Genomic DNA, 19,355 nt, shown 5'->3' on the forward strand with positions numbered 1-19,355 from the left:
CCGAGAATCCCAATCTACGTAAAACTTCAAGAAGGAATTTCCAATTCACACGATCATAAGCCTTTGCCATATCAAGCTTTAACATCACATTACCTCCTCTCACCTTCCTATTCATCCCTTGAACTAATTCTTGTGCCAAAGTCATATTATCAAAAATACTCCGACCTAGGATGAACACTACCTATTCCTTAGAAATAATTTTATCAAGAATAGGCGCCAGACGTGAAGCCATAATTTTTGTCATGATTTTGTAAACCACCGAACACAAACTGATAGGTCAGAACTGACCAAAGCCCACAAGTTCTTCCACCTTAGGTATTAGCACCAAATTTGTCGCACCAAAAAACTTAGAAAAAGGGTTACCTTCAAAGACTTCCTTTGCCATATCTACAAGATCAGCTTTCACAATATCCCAAGCCAAAGCAAAAAATGCAGCTGAAAATCCATCCGCTCATGGACTACTGTCCATAGGAATAGACCGAAGAGCACTATAAACTTCCTCTTCCGACGGAACCCTGCACAAGGCATCATTCTCCACATCGGTCACAACTGGGGACAGCAAAGCTAATTCTAGTTCCTGAAAACTGACATTAGACCCCGCGAAGAGCTCCTGATAAAATTGGACAGCCTCCAAATGCATTGCTTTAGCTAACTCCAGTAACCTTCCATCCTCCAACACCATTTTATCTATTTTTTTTCTTCACACTCATCGCAGCATGAAAAAACTTAGAATTGGAATCCCTGTCAGCCAACCACTTGATGCGAGATTTTTGACAAGCTAACATCTCCTCCCGATTAACCCATTGCAAATGAGCCTTTTTTACTTGTAGCATATCTTCTTCCACCTGCACTGAAAAATTTCTTACAGGATCTTCCTCAAGGCACAGAATATGATTTTCAATTCTATTAATCTCCACCTCAACTCGACCAGAGACTTCTCTATTCCATTTTACCAGCTCATACTTCAACCTTTTTAATTTTCTACTAATCCTCACCATAGCACATCCCTCATGAGATCCCCCCAACTCTGCTCCACCAAAGACAGAAACCCTTCATGAGATCCCCACATACGTAAAAATCTAAATGGCTTCGCAATATTAATATTCTTCTTAAACAAAAGAAACAACATAGGCGAATGATCCGAGGATGACTGAGGAAGATAACTGTAAGTCGACCCCACAAACAAATAAAAAACCTGCATGTTGACCAAAATACGATCTAAACGAGCCCAAATACGCCGCCCTCCATTCCGACCATTACACCAAGATAGTTTATTGTTGCAAGAAGGAGACTCTATTAAATCACCATCATTAATCCAATCATTAAAATCAGCTTTAGCCCGAGGAGCCTTAAAAAGACCCCCAATCTTTTCACTATCCATTCGAATAATATTAAAATCACCCCTAATGAACCAAGGTTGCCCCTGAGGATCTTGTAGCCTAAGATAATCCCATAACTCCAATCTTTTTTCCCAAAAACAACTAGCATACACGAACAAAGAGAAAATACGCCTTGAACCAAACAAAAACCAACCAGAAATAGCTTGATCTGAGCAGGTAGTCATCTGAAAAACCACCTCAGCTGCCCAAAACAACCAAATCTCCCCCCCCCCCCCCCATTTCAGCATTATTCACACATGAGGGGAAACCCATCCATCTCGCCCAACTACTACATTTATTTTCACTTAAAAAAGGCTCTAAAATAGCCACCACCAATGGTCAGATTTTATTTAAAATATGCCGAAGCTGAAACTTCGACGAAATAATACCCCTAATATTCCAAATCAAAATAGACATCAAAAAATTAAAGAAATTTTTTGGAACATGTACGCCGTTCTAAAGCAACAACTGATTTCTCTCTTCTCAACCCCTTTACCTTTTTTAGAGGAACATGCATATCTGGATCAGAATCAAACACCTTAGCAACCAGTTCATTTAATTCTTCATCTTGATCTCCTTCCAAACCCGCTCAGCCAGATTCCCCTATTTCCAAACTTCTCGAATGCAGAAAATCACTATCTCTAGCCATGCCCCCAAGTTCAAAATCTAAAGATTCATCTATCATCCTCAAGATACTTCTCAGCCCAGAATTATTTGAGCTGTGCAGTGCCTCCGATTCTGATTCTGAAGAACTTTCATCCTCCATATCACTCCATTTCGCTGGACTATTATTCGGTGAGTGAATCGGCAACACAATCTCCAACACTCCATCCTTCTCCAACTCGTTTTCCCGAATACTTCCATCTGGATTACCATCAGCCTGATTCTCTATAGCGAACCCAGTCTCCAGCTGCTACGTCCTCATTGAATCTGGAATCAGATCCTGCATCCCACACAAATCAGTACCTGGCTGAAACGTCACACAAAAGATCCCTTGCTTTTCCGAAACCAGAACCAGTTCCGTCTGCTGTATCTCCATAAGTTTTCTTCACAACGATCATATCCTACACCCAACTGAGAGATAAAAATGGTAGGGACTTTAGCTCCAATCTTCTCCGTTTGACGTTCTATAATTTTGTCCAAAATCACCTGTCTTCTTGATTTCGAATTCTCATCTTTCTCAACCTGCATAGAATTCTACACAGGTTTTCTATCATTAGAAACGACTTCCTTCCAAGCAACCTTTCCAGAATTAGATTGGCCTCCTCCTCCCTGAGCATCCTTCTTCCTCATTAGGAACCGACTCATAAAAGATTTCTTGAAAATGACTAGACTCTCCATGGGGGGCACCCAACCAGAACGAGTGCCTTAAGGAACCAGCAACATTAACCTCCACACATATACGAGCTGCTTCAGTACGTGTTACACAAGCCGTTGCATTATCCCTCTTCAAAAATTTTCCAATACCATCACCAATGCTCCGTAAGATAGACTTCTGAAAAAAATTGGGTGGAAGCCCAGGTAGAGACAGCCACACCGAAACCCATGGTGAATCTTCTTCCTCAATGAAATCGGGAGACCAATGGAAAATCCTATATGGAGCCCCTAGCACTTCAAAGTTTCCTCTAGCCATCACTGTAATAAAATCATCCTCCATCACCAGCCGAACAAGGACATTACGTGGGTTCCTTAACTGCCCAATAACTGGCGCAACTTTCAGACCCCAACGATGTTGTATAAAACCTCTGATTTGGTCCAACGACAGCCTTCTCCGCAGAAACTTCAAGACTACAGAAAACTGAAATGGCTCTACCGAGCTCTGTACCTCTGCCTTTGAGAACACAAAATACATCTCTCCATCTAGGAATTTCGACTCTATGCGGAATGTTTTCGCTAGGCAACAACTGAGGATTAGACCCCAACATTTCCACAAACCAGCGTCGTGCTGCTTCCAAACCAACCTTCCCATCCGAAACCGTCTCGTCTCAAGATCGCTTTCCCCACCTGCCCATCAACTGCCAGCGGCGGCATAGGGTCGACGCCCTCAACACGAAGCAGAAAACTGGTCCCCACTAATCGCATTTTTATTTCTAGGCAATCCGTTTTTGATGAACTTAATTACTCTTTTGAGGGAAATCCTTACTCTGGGCCATTGCCTAACTCTCCCATCAGTGCATTTCTTGAGCTTGCTACCATCCCAGCGGCCTTATTACTAACTCAGCCCAATCCAAAACCATGTTCGTGTGGTTCTTGCTTAACTAACCCATATGCTAGTTTTGTGCCTCTTTCTGTTTTGTAAGCTCACGATGTTGAGCCCGCTATCTCTTTGATGCCTGAGCCTTCGCATGATTCCACTCTCTTGCCCACTGGCCTAGATCCTGTCACCGAAGTATCCTCAACTACAACCTCTTGCCATCCTCCTCTAATTGGCACCCATCCAATATAGACTCGTGCTAAATCAAGAATTTTCAAGCCTGCCCACCAATCCCATATGTGCACAGTTCCTCATTCTGGCCTACTCCAATCTCTTCTCACCATGCACAAGCCCGAAGGCTTCAAGTCTGATGCTAAACATCCAGGCTGGATTGCTACCATGGATGAAGAAATTTGAGCCCTTCACCAGAATCATACATGGGATCTAGTACCTAAACAACCCAACAAAAATGTTGTGGGCTCCAAATGGGTTTTTTTGTATCAAATATCTCTCAGATGGCATTGTGGATCATCTTAAGGCTCGTCTTGTTGCAAAGGGCTACACACAACAACTAGGCCTCAACTTTACTAATACTTTTAGTCCTGTTGTCTAGGCTTCCACATGCAGAGTTGTTTTATCCTTGGTCATCTCTAATATATGGCCTCTCTAGCAACTTGACATCAAGAATGCATTTCTTAATGGTCTTTTGTAGGAAGAGGTTTATTTGGATCAACCACCTAGATATGTTGATTCTAAATACCCCACACATGTTTGTCGGCCCGAGCTCTCTATGGTCTCATGCAAGCTCCAAGCGCTTGGTTCCATCACTTTAGCTCCTTTGTTTTGGCTGTTGGCTTCATTTGTATTCTTAGGGCTGAGCACCGATTGAACCGGAGTCGGATTTGGCATCCTCCGACTCCGACTCCGACTTTGTCGGAGGCCGAATCCGACCTCCGACTCCGACTCCGCTTACACCCTACTCCGCTCCGACTCCGACTCCGACTTGTCGGAGCGGAGTCGGAGTTGGGCTTTTTGTTGGGCTTTTTTATTGGGCCTTTTTTTAGACTTTTTTCTTTAACCCAATTAACATTTCAATTTTACAATTTCCAACTCTAATCGGATTTGGACTTCTATATCAATTTTTTTTTTAAAATATAATTTGAGATTTCTAATTTATCTAACCAAAATCATCACATTAGAAAATAAAACTAAATTCAAAATCTATCACTATAAAAAATAAAACTAAATTCAAATGTGCAACTAAAATTAAAAACTAAATTAAAACTAAATACACACATTAAAATTACATAACCAAAATTACAAAATGTTAATTAAAAAATACATAACCAAAATTAAAACTTAAAATTAAAAATACATAACCAAAAGTCCAAAATTACAACCTAAAATTAAAAATACATAACCAAAGGTCCAAAAAATGTAATTTTTCAACTTGTGCCTGAAAAAAAAAAAAAAAAAATTAGTGAAGAAATAAGATATCATATAAATTTATAAAAATAAAGAAAGCAAAATTGAAATAAGATACCAGAAACAAGATTGTCAATCCTCTTCACGGAGTATGTTGGCCATAGAATTGGCTAATTCTGCATTAAGATGTTAAAGTATAGGAAATTAGTATTACAAAATGTTAAAATCAACTCATATAACAACTTAAAAAAAATCTCTAAATACATTACCTGAGTCTAGCTTATAACTCTCTGCATCATCAATGGCTTCAGAATAATTTTGACTCAAGCATATGGGAGTAGACTTCAACCAATTTTGCGAGCACACGAGAGCTTCTACAGTTCTAGGAGCCAAAGAGCTCCTAAACGGATCCAGGACACGGCCTCCTGTGCTAAATGCTGACTCAGATGCAACGGTGGTGATAGGAATGGCCAAGATATCTCTTGCCATTAGAGCAAGAACTGGATACTTGGTAGAGTTGACTTTCCACCAAATTAAAATATCGAAACTCCCCGTAGGAATCTCAATATTCTCCAACAAATACCGCTCTAACTCTGACTTACAATCCATCAAAGATGCTGTATGCTCTTTATGGAACTCCCTCAAAAAATCCAATGGATCATAGTCTGTAACTGTACTACTACTCCCCATTGATGCACTAGCTTCACCGCTTTGAGTTTTGTTAGCACCAGTTACGCACCCACCACCAAACTCTACATATGCCTCATACAAATATTCCATATCCCTCTTGAGGAGTGCAACAAATTCCTCACCCTTCGCCTCACCCAATGTTTTCTTGAACCAATAAGCTTGAGTAACCAATTTAAACCGCGGATCAAGAATAGCAGCAATAAACAACAACCGATTTATTTTTTCAAGATCACCCCAATATTTATTATACTTTGTCTTCATTCTGAAAGCCATTGAACTCAAACGTCGATTACTATTGTCACAAAAATTATTCAAGTGTTTATGAATGGCAATAAGCTCCTGGACATAATTATTTGATGTGACATATAGTGTACCAGAAATGCGCAATGTAACACCATAAAATATTTGAAGAAACTTCGAAAAGTTTCTTATGGTCTCCCAATCATCCGGCCCAGGAGCTCCTAGACCCTTTCTCCCATGTCCATCCTCAGACAAATAAACTCGTGAGTAGGGATCTTCATCAAGCAAAAGTTGGAAGGCTTTTTGATACTTCTCAGCCACGTCCAACATAAGAAAAGTCGAATTCCATCTAGTAGGCACGTCAAGAGTCAAAAAACTAGAGCATTGAACTTTTGATCTATCAACACAAGACTTGAAAGTGGCAAGTCTTTGGGGAGAAGACTTCACATACTTAATCAGATTTCGGACCCTTACAATTGAGTCATCAACATCTTTCAAACCTTCACTCACAATAAGGTTTAAGATGTGTGCCGTACACCTCATGTGAATAAACTCGTGATTTGCTATACAATCCGCACTTCCTATTTCCCTTGTTCTCAACCAATCAATAGCAGAGTCGTTAGAGGTAGCATTATCCACTGTAATTGTGAGGATTTTGTCAATGCCCCAATCAAGCATACACTCCTCCAACTCCCTCCCAATCGTTGCCCCCTTATGGTCGCTAATCCGAACAAATGAAATGATCCGCTTATGCAACTTCCAATTATTATCAATAAAGTGAGCGGTCACACACATGTAATTAATATTTTGGATAGAAGTCCAAGTGTCGGTGGTTAGGCATACTCTTTGTTTGGTGGTCAAAAACATTTTCTTCAAGCTATCCTTCTCTCTCAAGAATACCCTCATACAGTCACGCATTACGGTAAATCGAGAAGGAATAGGAAACCTTGGATCAAGGGCTTTAACAAATTCCCGAAACCCTTCTCCCTCAACACATCTAAATGGTAGCTCATCCACTATCACCATCCTAGCAAGGGCAGCTCGTATTTTTTTCTCATTATATTTGGCCATCCCTAAGGTTTTCTCCCCTTCCCCTCCTTCACTTCTTGCTTCCGGGACCAAGAATGTTTGACTCTTATCCAATTTACTCTTACGGTTTTTGGGGCAAAGTTGGATGTGTGTTTTCATGGCCGAAGTGCCTTGCCTTTTGGGATGGCATTTCCATTGCCTATGACAATGATTACAAGTAGCTATAGGCTCTTCGGGATCACAATCGGGCACTCTTGTGAAGTGGGACCATACCTCAGACCTATTCTTAATATTTCTACTACCAGGTGGAGGGCGAGGGGTAGAATGAAAGGCACTAGGAGTACCTACTGAAGAGCCTATTGGTCCGCTAGACTCATCAACTATTGGAATGGGAATATCAATCGGTTGTTCTGGGGCTGGAATGCCAGGACAAGATGCACCTGTGGATGTAGGAGTGTTTGTGCCTTCCATATCCATTATTTAATAACTAGAACTGTAGAGCACAACAAATAAGATAAACATAAAGAAAATAAATTCATGAACTAATGTAAAGATTACTCAAGTAACTTATATCATATACATATATACTTATATAGTAGTAATGAGAAAAAATGTCCTAGGAATCTATAAATGTGGTTGCATCGCTCGACCCTCGCTCGACACTTCGCTCGAGCGAATTCAGGCAGAGTGTGCCGCTCGACCCTCGCTCGACACTGAGCTCGAGCGAATTCAGGCAGAGTGTGCCGCTCAACCCTCGCTCGACACTGAGCTCGAGCGATTTCAGGCAGAGTGTGCCGCTCGACCCTCGCTCGACACTTCGCTCAAGCGATTTCAGGCAGAGTGTGCCGCTCGACCCTCGCTCGACACTGAGCTCGAGCGAATTCAGGCAGAGTGTGCCGCTCAACCCTCGCTCGACACTGAGCTCGAGCGAATTCAGGCAGAGTGTGCCGCTCGACCCTCGCTCGACACTTCGCTCGAGCGAACTCAGTGCTTACTGGGTTAAAAGCTTCTGCGAATCTGCTTAAACCCATGACCCCCATCCATCTCTCATGAAGAAAACCCATGGCCTTTCATAAATAGCACACAACAATCCTAAAATCCACAACTATCCAACGATTCCAGCACACAAACAAACCTAATATCCACAACTATTTCGAAAATGAACAAAAATAATGCAAAAATAGTTAAGATATACAAATTATAGAGAGAGAAAGAGAGAGAGAGAGGCACCTCGGTTTTGCAAAGAATGGGCTTTCAGAGGAGTGACGGAGGTCGGAGGGGCGACGGCACGGCACCGGTTCAGATGAGAGGTGAGGCACTGAGGAGTGAGGAAGAAAATGACTTGTGAAGGCAGTGGGCACTAAACTGTCTAAACACTGAAAGTCTGAAGGGGGAGGGGAGGGAATCGGGGGGGGGGGGGGGGGGGGGGGGGAAAGGGGAGGGAATCGGGGGGGGGGGGGAAATGAAAAGTGAAAACCCTAATGGGTTAGGCTGAAACGGCGCCGTTTCAGCCTAACCCATTAGGGTTTTCCACTTTTCACTTTTAAAAAATTGAAAAAAAAAAAGTTAAAATACAAATTATTAATTTAGTAAAAATAAATTAATAAGTTAGTAAAAATATATTTAAGTTAGTAAAAATGTATACTAATAAATATATTATATATTAGTAATATACTAATACTAATACTATTAGTCTATTAATATATAGTAAATTAGTAATATTTATTAACTTATTTACTATAGTCTAATAACTAGATAGTCTAGATGTAATAACTACTAACTAGTAACTAATAATATGTCCATAACACTAGTTACACTAGTACTAATAGATAATAACTTAAAGATATATATTTAATATATATAATAACTTAAAGTTATAACTAATAACTAGTATATTACTAATTTACTATAAGTATATAAGTATAACTATATATATATATATATTATATAAGTATAGTTAATTAGTAAGTTAATATATAACTATATATATTATAGTATATAAGTATAACTATATATATATATATATACTATAAGTATAGTTAATTAGTAAGTTAATATATAACTATATATATATATATTATATAAGTATAGTTAATTAGTAAGTTAATATATAACTATATATATTATAGTATATAAGTATAACTATATATATATATATACTATAAGTATAGTTAATTAGTAAGTTAATATATAACTATATATATTATAGTATATAAGTATAACTATATATATATATATATATTATATAAGTATAGTTAATTAGTAAGTTAATATATAACTATATATATTATATTATATAAGTACTCCTCCAATATATTATATAAATATAGTTAATTAGTAAGTTAATATATAACTATATATATTCTAGTATATAAGTACTCCTCCAATATAGTATAGTTAATTACTAAGTTAATATATAACTATATATATTATATTATATAAGTATAACTATATATATTATATAAATATAGTTAATTAGTAAGTTAATATATAACTATATATATTATATTATATAAGTATAACTATATATATTATATAAGTATAGTTAGTTAATTACTATACATAGTATAGTAACTATATACTATACAAGCCCTTAATATATATAGTATATATATAACTATATATTATATATTGACTTATAGTAAACTAGTAATGTAAAATATAAAATAAGCTATAGTAACTTATATAGTAACTTATAGTAAATTAGTAATGTAAATTAACTATATAAGGTATAGTAACTTATATAGTAACTTATAGTAAATTAGTAATGTAAATTAACTATATAAGGTATGGTAACTTATATAGTAACTATATTAACTTATAGTAACTTATAGTAACTTATAGTAAATTAGTAATGTAAATTAACTATATAAGGTATAGTAATTAGTAACTTATAGTGTAACTAATAACTATATTAACTTATAGTATCTTACTAACTTATAGTAAATTAGTAATGTAAATTAACTTATAGTAACTATATTAACTTATATTATTCATTATAATGTTTATAGATTATTATTTATTAGATGTTAATATATTATTGATAACAAATATTTTTATAAAATATGCACAATATCGGAGTCGGAGTCGGAGTAGAAGTCGGAGTCGGAGTCGGATTGGAAGTCGGAGTCGGAGTCGGAGTCGGATTGGAAGTCGGAGTCGGAGTCGGAGTCGGAGTCGGAGTCGGAGTCGGAGTCGGGACACCTCTGCCTCCGACTCCGACTCCGACTCCGACTTCCAGGGGGAAAAAAACTCCGACTCCGACTCCGACAAGTCGGAGTCGGAGCGGAGTCGGAGCGGAGCCGGATCGGAGTCGGAGTCGAAGTCGGATTTTCGGATTTCTGCTCAGCCCTATGTATTCTTGTTAACTCATCTTTATTTGTTCTCTCCAAGGGTGATGACTTAATCTATATATTACTCTATAGGACGACATTGTCATGACTGGTAGCAATTCAGCACTCCTTGATGGATTTATTGGCAAGCTGACTTGTGAATTTGCCTTTAAGGACCTTGGATCTTTGAACTAGTTTTTGGGCTTGGAAGCCCATCACACTACTACTGGTCCTTTTCTTAGTGAAGCCAAGTACGCCCATGAGATCTTACAGCGTGCAAAGTTTGTTGACTCCAAACTGGTGGGTACTGATCCCATGACGGTCGCTTAGCATCTTTCCATGGTTGGCCCAGACTTTGATTATCCATCCCTCTATCGGTCGCTTGTAAGTGCCCTTCAATATCTTACAATCACTTGTCCGGATATTGCTCATGTTGTAAATGCTATCAGTCAGTTCAAGCATAAGCCGTGTATTTCTCATTTTCAGGCTGTTGAACGGATACTATGCTACATTAAGGGAACTTTTTGATTTGGTTTATCTTTCATTCCATCTTCTTCTAGAGAACTCCTTGCTTATTTCGATGCCGATTGGGCTACGTGTCCCGATATGCGCCACTTTATTTCTGGTTATGCTGTTTATTTTGGTTGTAATTAGATATTGTAGAGTTTCAAGAAGCAACCCACGGTTTCCTGGTCTAGCTGTGAATCTGAATATCGGACATTGGCCTCATTGCCACTGAGGTTAGGTGGCTGCGGCATCTTCTTTGGGACCTTCATATATCTCCTCCATCTCCTTCGGTCCTGCTTTGTGATAATCAAAGTTCCATTTTTCTTGACGTTAATCAAGTCTCTCATAAATGTTCTAAGCACATTGATTTGGATTATCATTTTGTAAGAAAACTAGTGGCCTCCAGAGAGCTTAAGATCCTTTATGTCCCCACTCACTTACAAAGTGCTGACATGTTCAACAAAAGTCTCGGCCGACATGCATTCATCTTTTTACGTTCCAAGCTAATATGTGTCTATGATTCTAAGATGCTAGGCTTGTGGGAGGGTATTACGGTTATAGAAGGATTGACAAGATGCTCCTCAAATCATGCTACCAATAATGTTGCATCTCTTATCAAAATTCAATCCCATGATTCTAGGCAATCCCTTGATTATAGACAATAGCTATAGATGTATATGTTGACTTTGTATGTAAATTTTCTTGCTGTAATATTGTTCAGAATATTCTATAAATGACAATGAGCACCACCAGTAAACAATGCGGTGGTTTTTTCAAACCTTCTCATCTCTTAAAAATAGAAGAAGAATGGCCAAATTGTGTTCTCAACAAATGCTAGTTTATATTGATAGATCAAGAAAAGTATTACAACGTATAGACCGTAGGGAGATATGATTAATTCCTAGCTATAAACAACACCCAAAGCTTCGTCAAGATTAATGCCTAAATTCCCTGTACAGGAGCTAGCTTTTGAGAATGAGCCAAAGGCAACAAGAGATGTGATGGCGTGTGGCAACAAGAAGAATAGAGACCGCATGCATTAAGGCAATACTGAATTGCAGTAGTCTATATATCATTCGAGCATTTCGGCTTTAGATCATATTTGTTTGATTGGGAATCGACAAAAGTTGACATGTACTGGCCGGAGTTCAAATTCCGGAATAACAGGCTAGAGATCATGTTCAATATATAGAAAGTAATTTAATTGATCATTATCCCTATGGAACTAAGCTAGGCTTGGCCATTAATTGTATATGTGCTTTTGTTGTTCTTGGAGTACTTGACTAATGTCACGCCAATGTGAGGAAAAGTTAAGAATGACATAAATATAGGAGGCCAGTGAGAGACTGAGAGTCAAGCACCGCACCTACAATATTTGCCCTTGAGGCCTACGGATATGAACGGTGGAACACAAAAGTTAATGTTGACTGATCATATTTTCAAACTATGATGAAGAAAATGGGAAAATACTTAAAAACAGCAGAAAAACAAAGGGAAAATGGAGATGAGATGTATGGGTGGGCTAGAGGGAGGGAGCGGGGTGGCGGGGAAAGAGAGGATGTTGGAGAGACCGCCGGGTAAAAAGAAAAGGAACCGCTCAAATTAAAGAGGTGGGTGAATCGAGAGATATATATATATATATATAAACTAAGAAATTAGAGACTTGAAATTAGGGGAGATGAAAGTAGGCATTTGCAAGTAAAAAGGGAGCTGCTCGAAAAGAGTAAACGTACAGTGTACTTATGCCTTGGAGGGGAGAACCCAAGTGGTGGGGCAAAGTTTGTCGAAGATAACTACAAACAGATAGAGACAAACCATTTATATTTTCTTTCCAACAAAATAAATATTTAAAATTATATATCTAGCTATAAGAAACAACTAAAAGACTAGTTTTCAAACTTTCTATGCATAAATTATTGAGCCAACCGAATTTAAATAATCGATAGTTTTCATGCTAGCTTCATGTCATCTTTCGACGGGAATCATGGTACGCGCGTACATTTTCACATTTATCGTGAAGTCCCTATATATATATATGAGGGAGAATCTAACTAGCTTGTACTAAGCTGCATGCTACCAATGTTTCCGAGGAAGAAAAAAGAAATATACTGTTATTACTATGTTTTTACTAATGTGTTTAACCTTTCTGTGTGCGCTTGTGTGTATATATATATAAACTAGAAAGAAAGCAGAAATGACCGTAAACACTGATGCAAAGGAGCTGTTGATGAGTAAAAAATTGCATAATAGGCCGAAATAAGAGAGAGTCATTCTTGGCTCACTCTGACAATTCGGGCCTCGATCAGTGTGGTCTAGTGCCCTCTGCAATGGTCCAGTGCGATTGTACGGTGTCGGTAGGTACATTTATAGTAGTGAAAGAAAAATAAGTGTAAAAAAAATAAAAAGAGATGAATACACAAATTTACGTGGTCGTCCGGGCATTTGAGGATGAAAAATGCACTATAATATACTTATTTACAGTCTTTTATAGTCTCTCATTTCTAACTATACAAGATCTTAAATATATTTATTAGAGAAAATCCCCTCACTGGAGCTATCTTCGAAGAGGTTGAAAAAGAAGTCGAGGTCAAAGAGGAGCCCGTTTGAAGTCGTTTGGACATCCCTTTTATTTGATATATATTTCTTTCTGCGTGCCCCTGCACTAGTGAGGCATAGTCCGCTTTGCGTGTTACCACCTCTCATTTTTCTACTTTTTTCTGACCTTGTCCTCCTTGTCTCTTGACATACTCTTCTCCCTTACCTTTTTTTTTTTTTTTCCTCTTTGTTTCCCAATAGTGGCCTGGTGGGCTGGCCTGAATATTTTGCCCCTCACAGAAGCATATATTTCCGGTTGGAACTTTCTCGTTGGAAGATAAAGTCTGGTGAAAAGTTAGTTCCAAGCAGGATATACAAAAAGAAAATCAAAGATCTATGCATGCAGTTTGGTTCCTTGTCATTATATATAAGAGAGAGTCAGAGATCAGATAATCCTATGTAGATAAATCCGATCAGAGATCATACTTCTTTCCTAAAATCATCTCGTCACTGTTAAAAATAATGATCTGCATGCAGATGATCATCCCGATCTGCCTATCATTAATATATAAATATATATATATATATATATTTATATTTATACCTCTTGTTAGGGTTTGCATGTTAATTTCCTTTTTAAGCAATAGAAAATAAAATGATTAAAAAAATTATCAAGAAAAATAAAAGGTGGAAAGTAGCTAGCTAGACATCATGAGTTGCTGATTAATTGGTTGTGGTTCTTGTTACAGGTGGGACAAGAAGTCTCTGGCTTACCGGTGGGACTAGCACTTTCCTTGTGCATGAATCTAACAGTCAATGGGAAAAACACGTGAACGCATGAGCCTAACCACAGAATTACCAAATATCAACAAAGCATGACTTTGCTAAGAGAAGAACAGAAAAAGATAAAAGAAAGAATTAGCGCGCGCGCGCGCGCACATATATATATATACTAGGTAGGAGTAACGTGCAAAGCACGTTTGTCTAATTTTATGAAATGATTATTTGTAAAAAATAATATATATTTTATAAAAATTATTGATGTCACTTAATAATTTAAGGCATATTGGAGAAAATAAAAAAATTAGTTCAAAATATTATATAATCCAATACATGTTTATAACATCTATAATTTTAGTAAAGATGTATACGAAAAATTTAATAAAAGTCTAACACAAACGGTAGTTCAAAATATGTGTCGTTTGATGTTTGTATTATAATTCATCAATTTATATCATCCTGTAGACAATCAATAGAGACAATATTGAAATTCTTATTTTGCTGTTGGTTGAGTCGATCAGGGATAACATAAAGTTAAAACATAATCTTTTTATAAAATTTGTGGTATAATATTTTCTATATATAGCATATATATAAATCATAAAATATATTTTGAAATTGTTAGCCGAATTTACTCTTTCTTGATTAGCTCAAGGATCACGGCCTTTGTCATGTGTCTATCATAGCAAGCCCACGTATGAAATATGACTTAGCGGAAGCTACGTCCTACTACCATGGAAAAAAAAACACTTTGATTAAACACACTTGTATTATATATTATATGAGATTTTTAAATTTAGAATACTCAATAATCTGAGTTAATGAAACGTATAATATACGTATATTATACTTAGGGATTCACGTCTTATGCACCTAATACACGTGTATATGTTAAGGAGAAAGAGAAAAATATAATAACTAATATTTAATTACTTATTATTATATAAATTATTAAGTATTATAATTATTGATATTAATAAATCATATAACAACATTGAATGCTATCTCTTTCAACATTTATGTCTTCATTTTATGTGCCAAACCGTTAAAACAAACGGTGTTAACTTTAACGGAAAAACAAGAAAAACCGTTAAAACAAGATTTTCCGTTTCATACACACTTTTTATATATAGAAGATATAAATATATATATTTATAATTTATATAAGGAAGATCAAAGACTAATTTTCTCCCCAGTTAATTAATTAGTTAAACAAAGGATTAATTCTGTGAGATTCTTTAAACCCATAAATAACATCAAAATAATGCTATTTCCACATATATTGTTTGTAAAACTTATTAATATCAATCTGTTTTAAAATTCATTTTCTTATAATTATATATAGCTACTATCTAGAGGTATAAAAAATATAATAAAATATGAGAAGTGTCACATCTACATAGAGATTTTATAAAAATAAATTTATAAAATGACACGGTTTAATGTAACATGAAATATGTTCAAGAAAAAATAAAGAGTATTTATAATCTCAAATCACATTAAATTATTTTAATTTATAATTAGTTTGTTTTTATAAAATTTATGTACAGATTAATTATTTCTCATACTTACAATACTACTTGCAATGCTACTGGCATTTGAACTTAGATTGGCAAGAGAGAGCAATTGGCCGCAGGCACGGTCACACCAACCTCGACAGAAGGTGATCGATCTATGGTTTACGGCTACCGGTAAGTCAAAACCCAGCTGGACAACTCTTTTATATTTCCCTTCTCCTTTATTCACTTTTGCTCTTTCAGAAATTCTCTCTCTTTCTCCCTGATCTATCGATAGCCCGTTTGTCAGCTTCTCAGGGCCTCTACATTAATCCCCAACTCTGTGATTGCAGCTTGATAGGGTTACAATGAGGAAACCTGGCTGTGAGAAGAAAGAGATGAAGAACAGAGGAGCGTGGTCGAAGCAAGAAGACCAGAAGCTCATTGATTACATCCAAAAACATGGAGAAGGTTGCTGGCGTTCGCTTCCTGAGGCTGCAGGTATTTATGCATCTAATACAATATCATGTGTAGGCATATATACACTAAAACCTCTGCATGCTTCTTCTTCTTCCTCTTCTTCTTCTTCTCCTTCTTCCTCCGGTCTTTCCTTCTTTGAAGACTTCAAATAAAGTAGTAATGGTGCTTTGCGAATATTGTTTGTAACTCATGTCCAGGCTTGCTTCGTTGTGGTAAAAGTTGTCGATTAAGATGGGTAAACTATCTAAGGCCTGACCTTAAACGTGGCAACATTGGTGAAGATGAAGAGGAACTCATTATCAAGCTCCATGCACTTCTTGGAAATAGGTGCAACATCTCATGCTCACTTTATAAATGCAGATATGTATATATGTGTGTGTATGCACGCACGCGCGCGTACGTAAATACATATGGGATTTCTCGTAGTGATTGACTAATGAAATCATAAAAATATCAAACACATATGACTTATTCATTATGTACAAATTAAATTGGTTTAGGTGGTCATTGATAGCTGGAAGACTACCGGGGCGTACAGACAATGAAGTGAAGAATCACTGGAACACACATCTCAAAAGAAAACTAGATCAGATGGGCACGGATTCCAACAACCATCGCTTGGGAGTACTCCCTCGCCCTAGCATATCCTTGGTCTCAAATTTTTATAACCCTACAGATAAGGCAGCAGAGTCGAGCTCCCAAGCAGATCATGATGATGACGACAATGGAGTCGTGAATTCTGCAAGTGGCACGGAGATCAGCAACACAAACAGCTTACCTGAATTGAATCTTGATCTCACCATTGGACTTCCTGATGATCTTATGGAGTCGGATCATGAGCAAGTGGCCAGTACTCGAGCATTGCATCCGTCCTCTAGCATTGAGGATTAAGCACGCGCGGGACGGTACATTTTACATCTATCTGTGATTGCAATATTCCCATTAGCGCTAATACGTACGTGTGAGATCGGAGTTATACATTGCTCCCTGAAAACCTGTACTAAAATTTTGTTGTTTGTCTAATGATCAATGGGAAATAGTTCATTTCTTAGTGCTAGTATATATGTGGAGGAATATACGTGTATGCATGGAACAAATATCAAATCCGAGGACTACTTCAAAACTGCTCAATTAACCCAATATAATTAGATTTTGATAATAATTGTTGAACAAAATATTTTATAGGAATAGTTTAGCTGAAATATTTAATTAAATATGGTACTGAATTATAAAGTCAATGTTCAATCTCAAAATGGTGCATGTCTAATCTGATATGATGTGAAATCCAAATTAAATACTTCAATTGATGGAAAAATGTTTACTTGATTATTTATATTATATTGTTAACATTCTCTCACCTGAAATTGATTAGAAAAATTTTTGACGATCATTTTTGATAAACTACATGTTGGGTTATATGGAACTAGCCTAGTTTGAGTTGAGAAGATGTCAAGCTGAGAGTTTGCTCGAGTCTTGCTCGACATGGTGCTCGAGTAAAGTTCATGCATAGAGTTTGCTTGAGGCTCAAGTTAACGTAGGACAAAGAGTTTGCTCAAGGCTCACTTGATAGACCACTTGAGCAAATATTAGATAGAGAGTTTGTACAAGATGCGCTTGACACTCTGCTCGAAAGAAATAACCTAGAAAGTTCTGCCTTATGATTTCAGGCACCGTGCTATATATATATATATATATATATATGTAATGTTTTATTTGAAATGTATCAAATTGAGAATAGAGGGAGAGAATAGCATTTTGAGCACTGGATAGAGAGTTGAGAGTTAGTGAGCAGAGAGAAACTCTTGTAACTCACTGTGTGTTGTAAATCTCCTCTGAAAAGCCAAAGGTCTGTGGCCTATTTGGCATTAACCCCAGCCTCCAAAATTGAGGTCTAGAGTTCAAAACCCCCCTCGCTAAATGTATTAAAAAAATCTCCTCTAAAAAACAAAGTTCCAAGGTTTAGGGATTAGGGCTAAAATGAGAACGATGGCTGAAAAAGAAATGAAGGTTGGAATAAGGACATTCAACGACATAGATTTTTAGTATTGGAGGCTACAGATTGAGAATGATCTTCACGGGAAGAAGCTCCATCATACACCCAAATAGGAATGTGTGGACTTTCCAACAAGTTAGACATGTCCCAGAGCTGAAGAAAAACCCAATCTTTGTGGGATAGCTTGGCATTAATAGTCATTCAGTAGTGTTTTCGAAAGGATCGTGAAAGGTCATGAAGGGTGCGTTGGTCTTGGTGCATGGTAAGAGAACAAATAGTTGTCTCACACTACCGATTTGACGAAACACAAGACAGATTTCGTCATCGAACGTGCTCGATATATGTTACGGATAGCACGAGAAAAGTTGATTGATCTCCATCTATACTTCCTCATCTGCATATGATCTATGTCACGGTATTTGACTTGAGGTAGCCTTCCATATGCATTGATGATCTCCAACCTCCTAGTTAATTTAGGGGGTTGAGGTATTCTTGACAGAGTGGAGGTAACCACAAATTGGGTCCTTTAACAAGATCACTTTTAGCAAGAGCGAGGGCTACTTGGAAAAGGCTCACATTAATGTTGCAATAGCATGCGGTAGTGGCACGAAGGACTATTACTAGGGAGATCTGATCCCTCCTTGAGGAGCATCGCACACTTTTAATCCATGACATGGAAAGGATTGTGGAGAGGATTACTGCGCCCATCATGGTTCAACTGTAAGAAAGTGAGGGATGCATTACTATGATGCAAGAGAGCTTGGATAATCTTACATAGTAGTGATATTTTGTATTGATCTTTTTGATTTGTATCGAACATTATCACTTTTGTGATACTCCATATTTATGTATATTTTAATTAAATAATTATTTTATTTATTAAGATTATGGGCTTTCTTGTTTTAAATTTTAGATGATTTATGTGGTATTATTTTACAATTTTTAATTGTGAAATTTAGTTTCATGTGTTTTCTTATTATTAAATATTGTTCATTATTTTAATTATTTTTTATTCTAAATTATTTTAATTAACTTGCCATTTTGAAATTCTTTTCATTAGATTAGTTTTGAGCTCCGATTTGAAAAGATTGGACCTCATTTATTTTCATTTCTTTTTATTTTTTCCCTTTTCTCTTTTTCTTCTTTCTATTTACTTCTTTTCTTTCTTTCCTCCCCTGTTTTCCTTCCCGCACGCAACCCCCCTCCCCTATTCTTCACCTTGCGCCCTTTCAACCCAACCCAACCCACCCTTGCCATGTACCACACGGTGGCATC

General features: G+C 37.0%; 1 protein-coding gene across 1 annotated transcript; it reads left to right on the forward strand.

The window, feature by feature from the left end:
* Positions 1-15,848: 15,848 nt before the first annotated feature.
* On the forward strand, positions 15,849-17,144 carry LOC122297151 (myb-related protein 308-like). Its single transcript, XM_043107059.1, has 3 exons — positions 15,849-16,108; positions 16,285-16,414; positions 16,588-17,144. Exons 1-3 carry the CDS (start codon positions 15,976-15,978, stop codon positions 16,976-16,978), a joined length of 654 nt encoding a protein of 217 aa, XP_042962993.1. The 5' UTR covers positions 15,849-15,975; the 3' UTR covers positions 16,979-17,144.
* The last annotated feature ends 2,211 nt before the right edge of the window (positions 17,145-19,355 follow it).

The sequence above is a fragment of the Carya illinoinensis genome, chromosome 15 (assembly GCF_018687715.1).
Source record: "Carya illinoinensis cultivar Pawnee chromosome 15, C.illinoinensisPawnee_v1, whole genome shotgun sequence".
NCBI classification, from domain to species: domain Eukaryota; kingdom Viridiplantae; phylum Streptophyta; class Magnoliopsida; order Fagales; family Juglandaceae; genus Carya; species Carya illinoinensis.

What these genes read in the sequence shown, in the direction of transcription:
- LOC122297151 (XM_043107059.1), top strand. Translation starts at nt 15,976, where the DNA reads ATGAGGAAACCTGGCTGTGAGAAGAAAGAGATGAAGAACAGAGGAGCG. An exon ending in TTCGCTTCCTGAGGCTGCAG is followed by an intron (nt 16,109 to 16,284) that starts GTATTTATGCAT and finishes ACTCATGTCCAG; the next exon opens with GCTTGCTTCGTTGTGGTAAA. An exon ending in CATGCACTTCTTGGAAATAG is followed by an intron (nt 16,415 to 16,587) that starts GTGCAACATCTC and finishes AAATTGGTTTAG; the next exon opens with GTGGTCATTGATAGCTGGAA.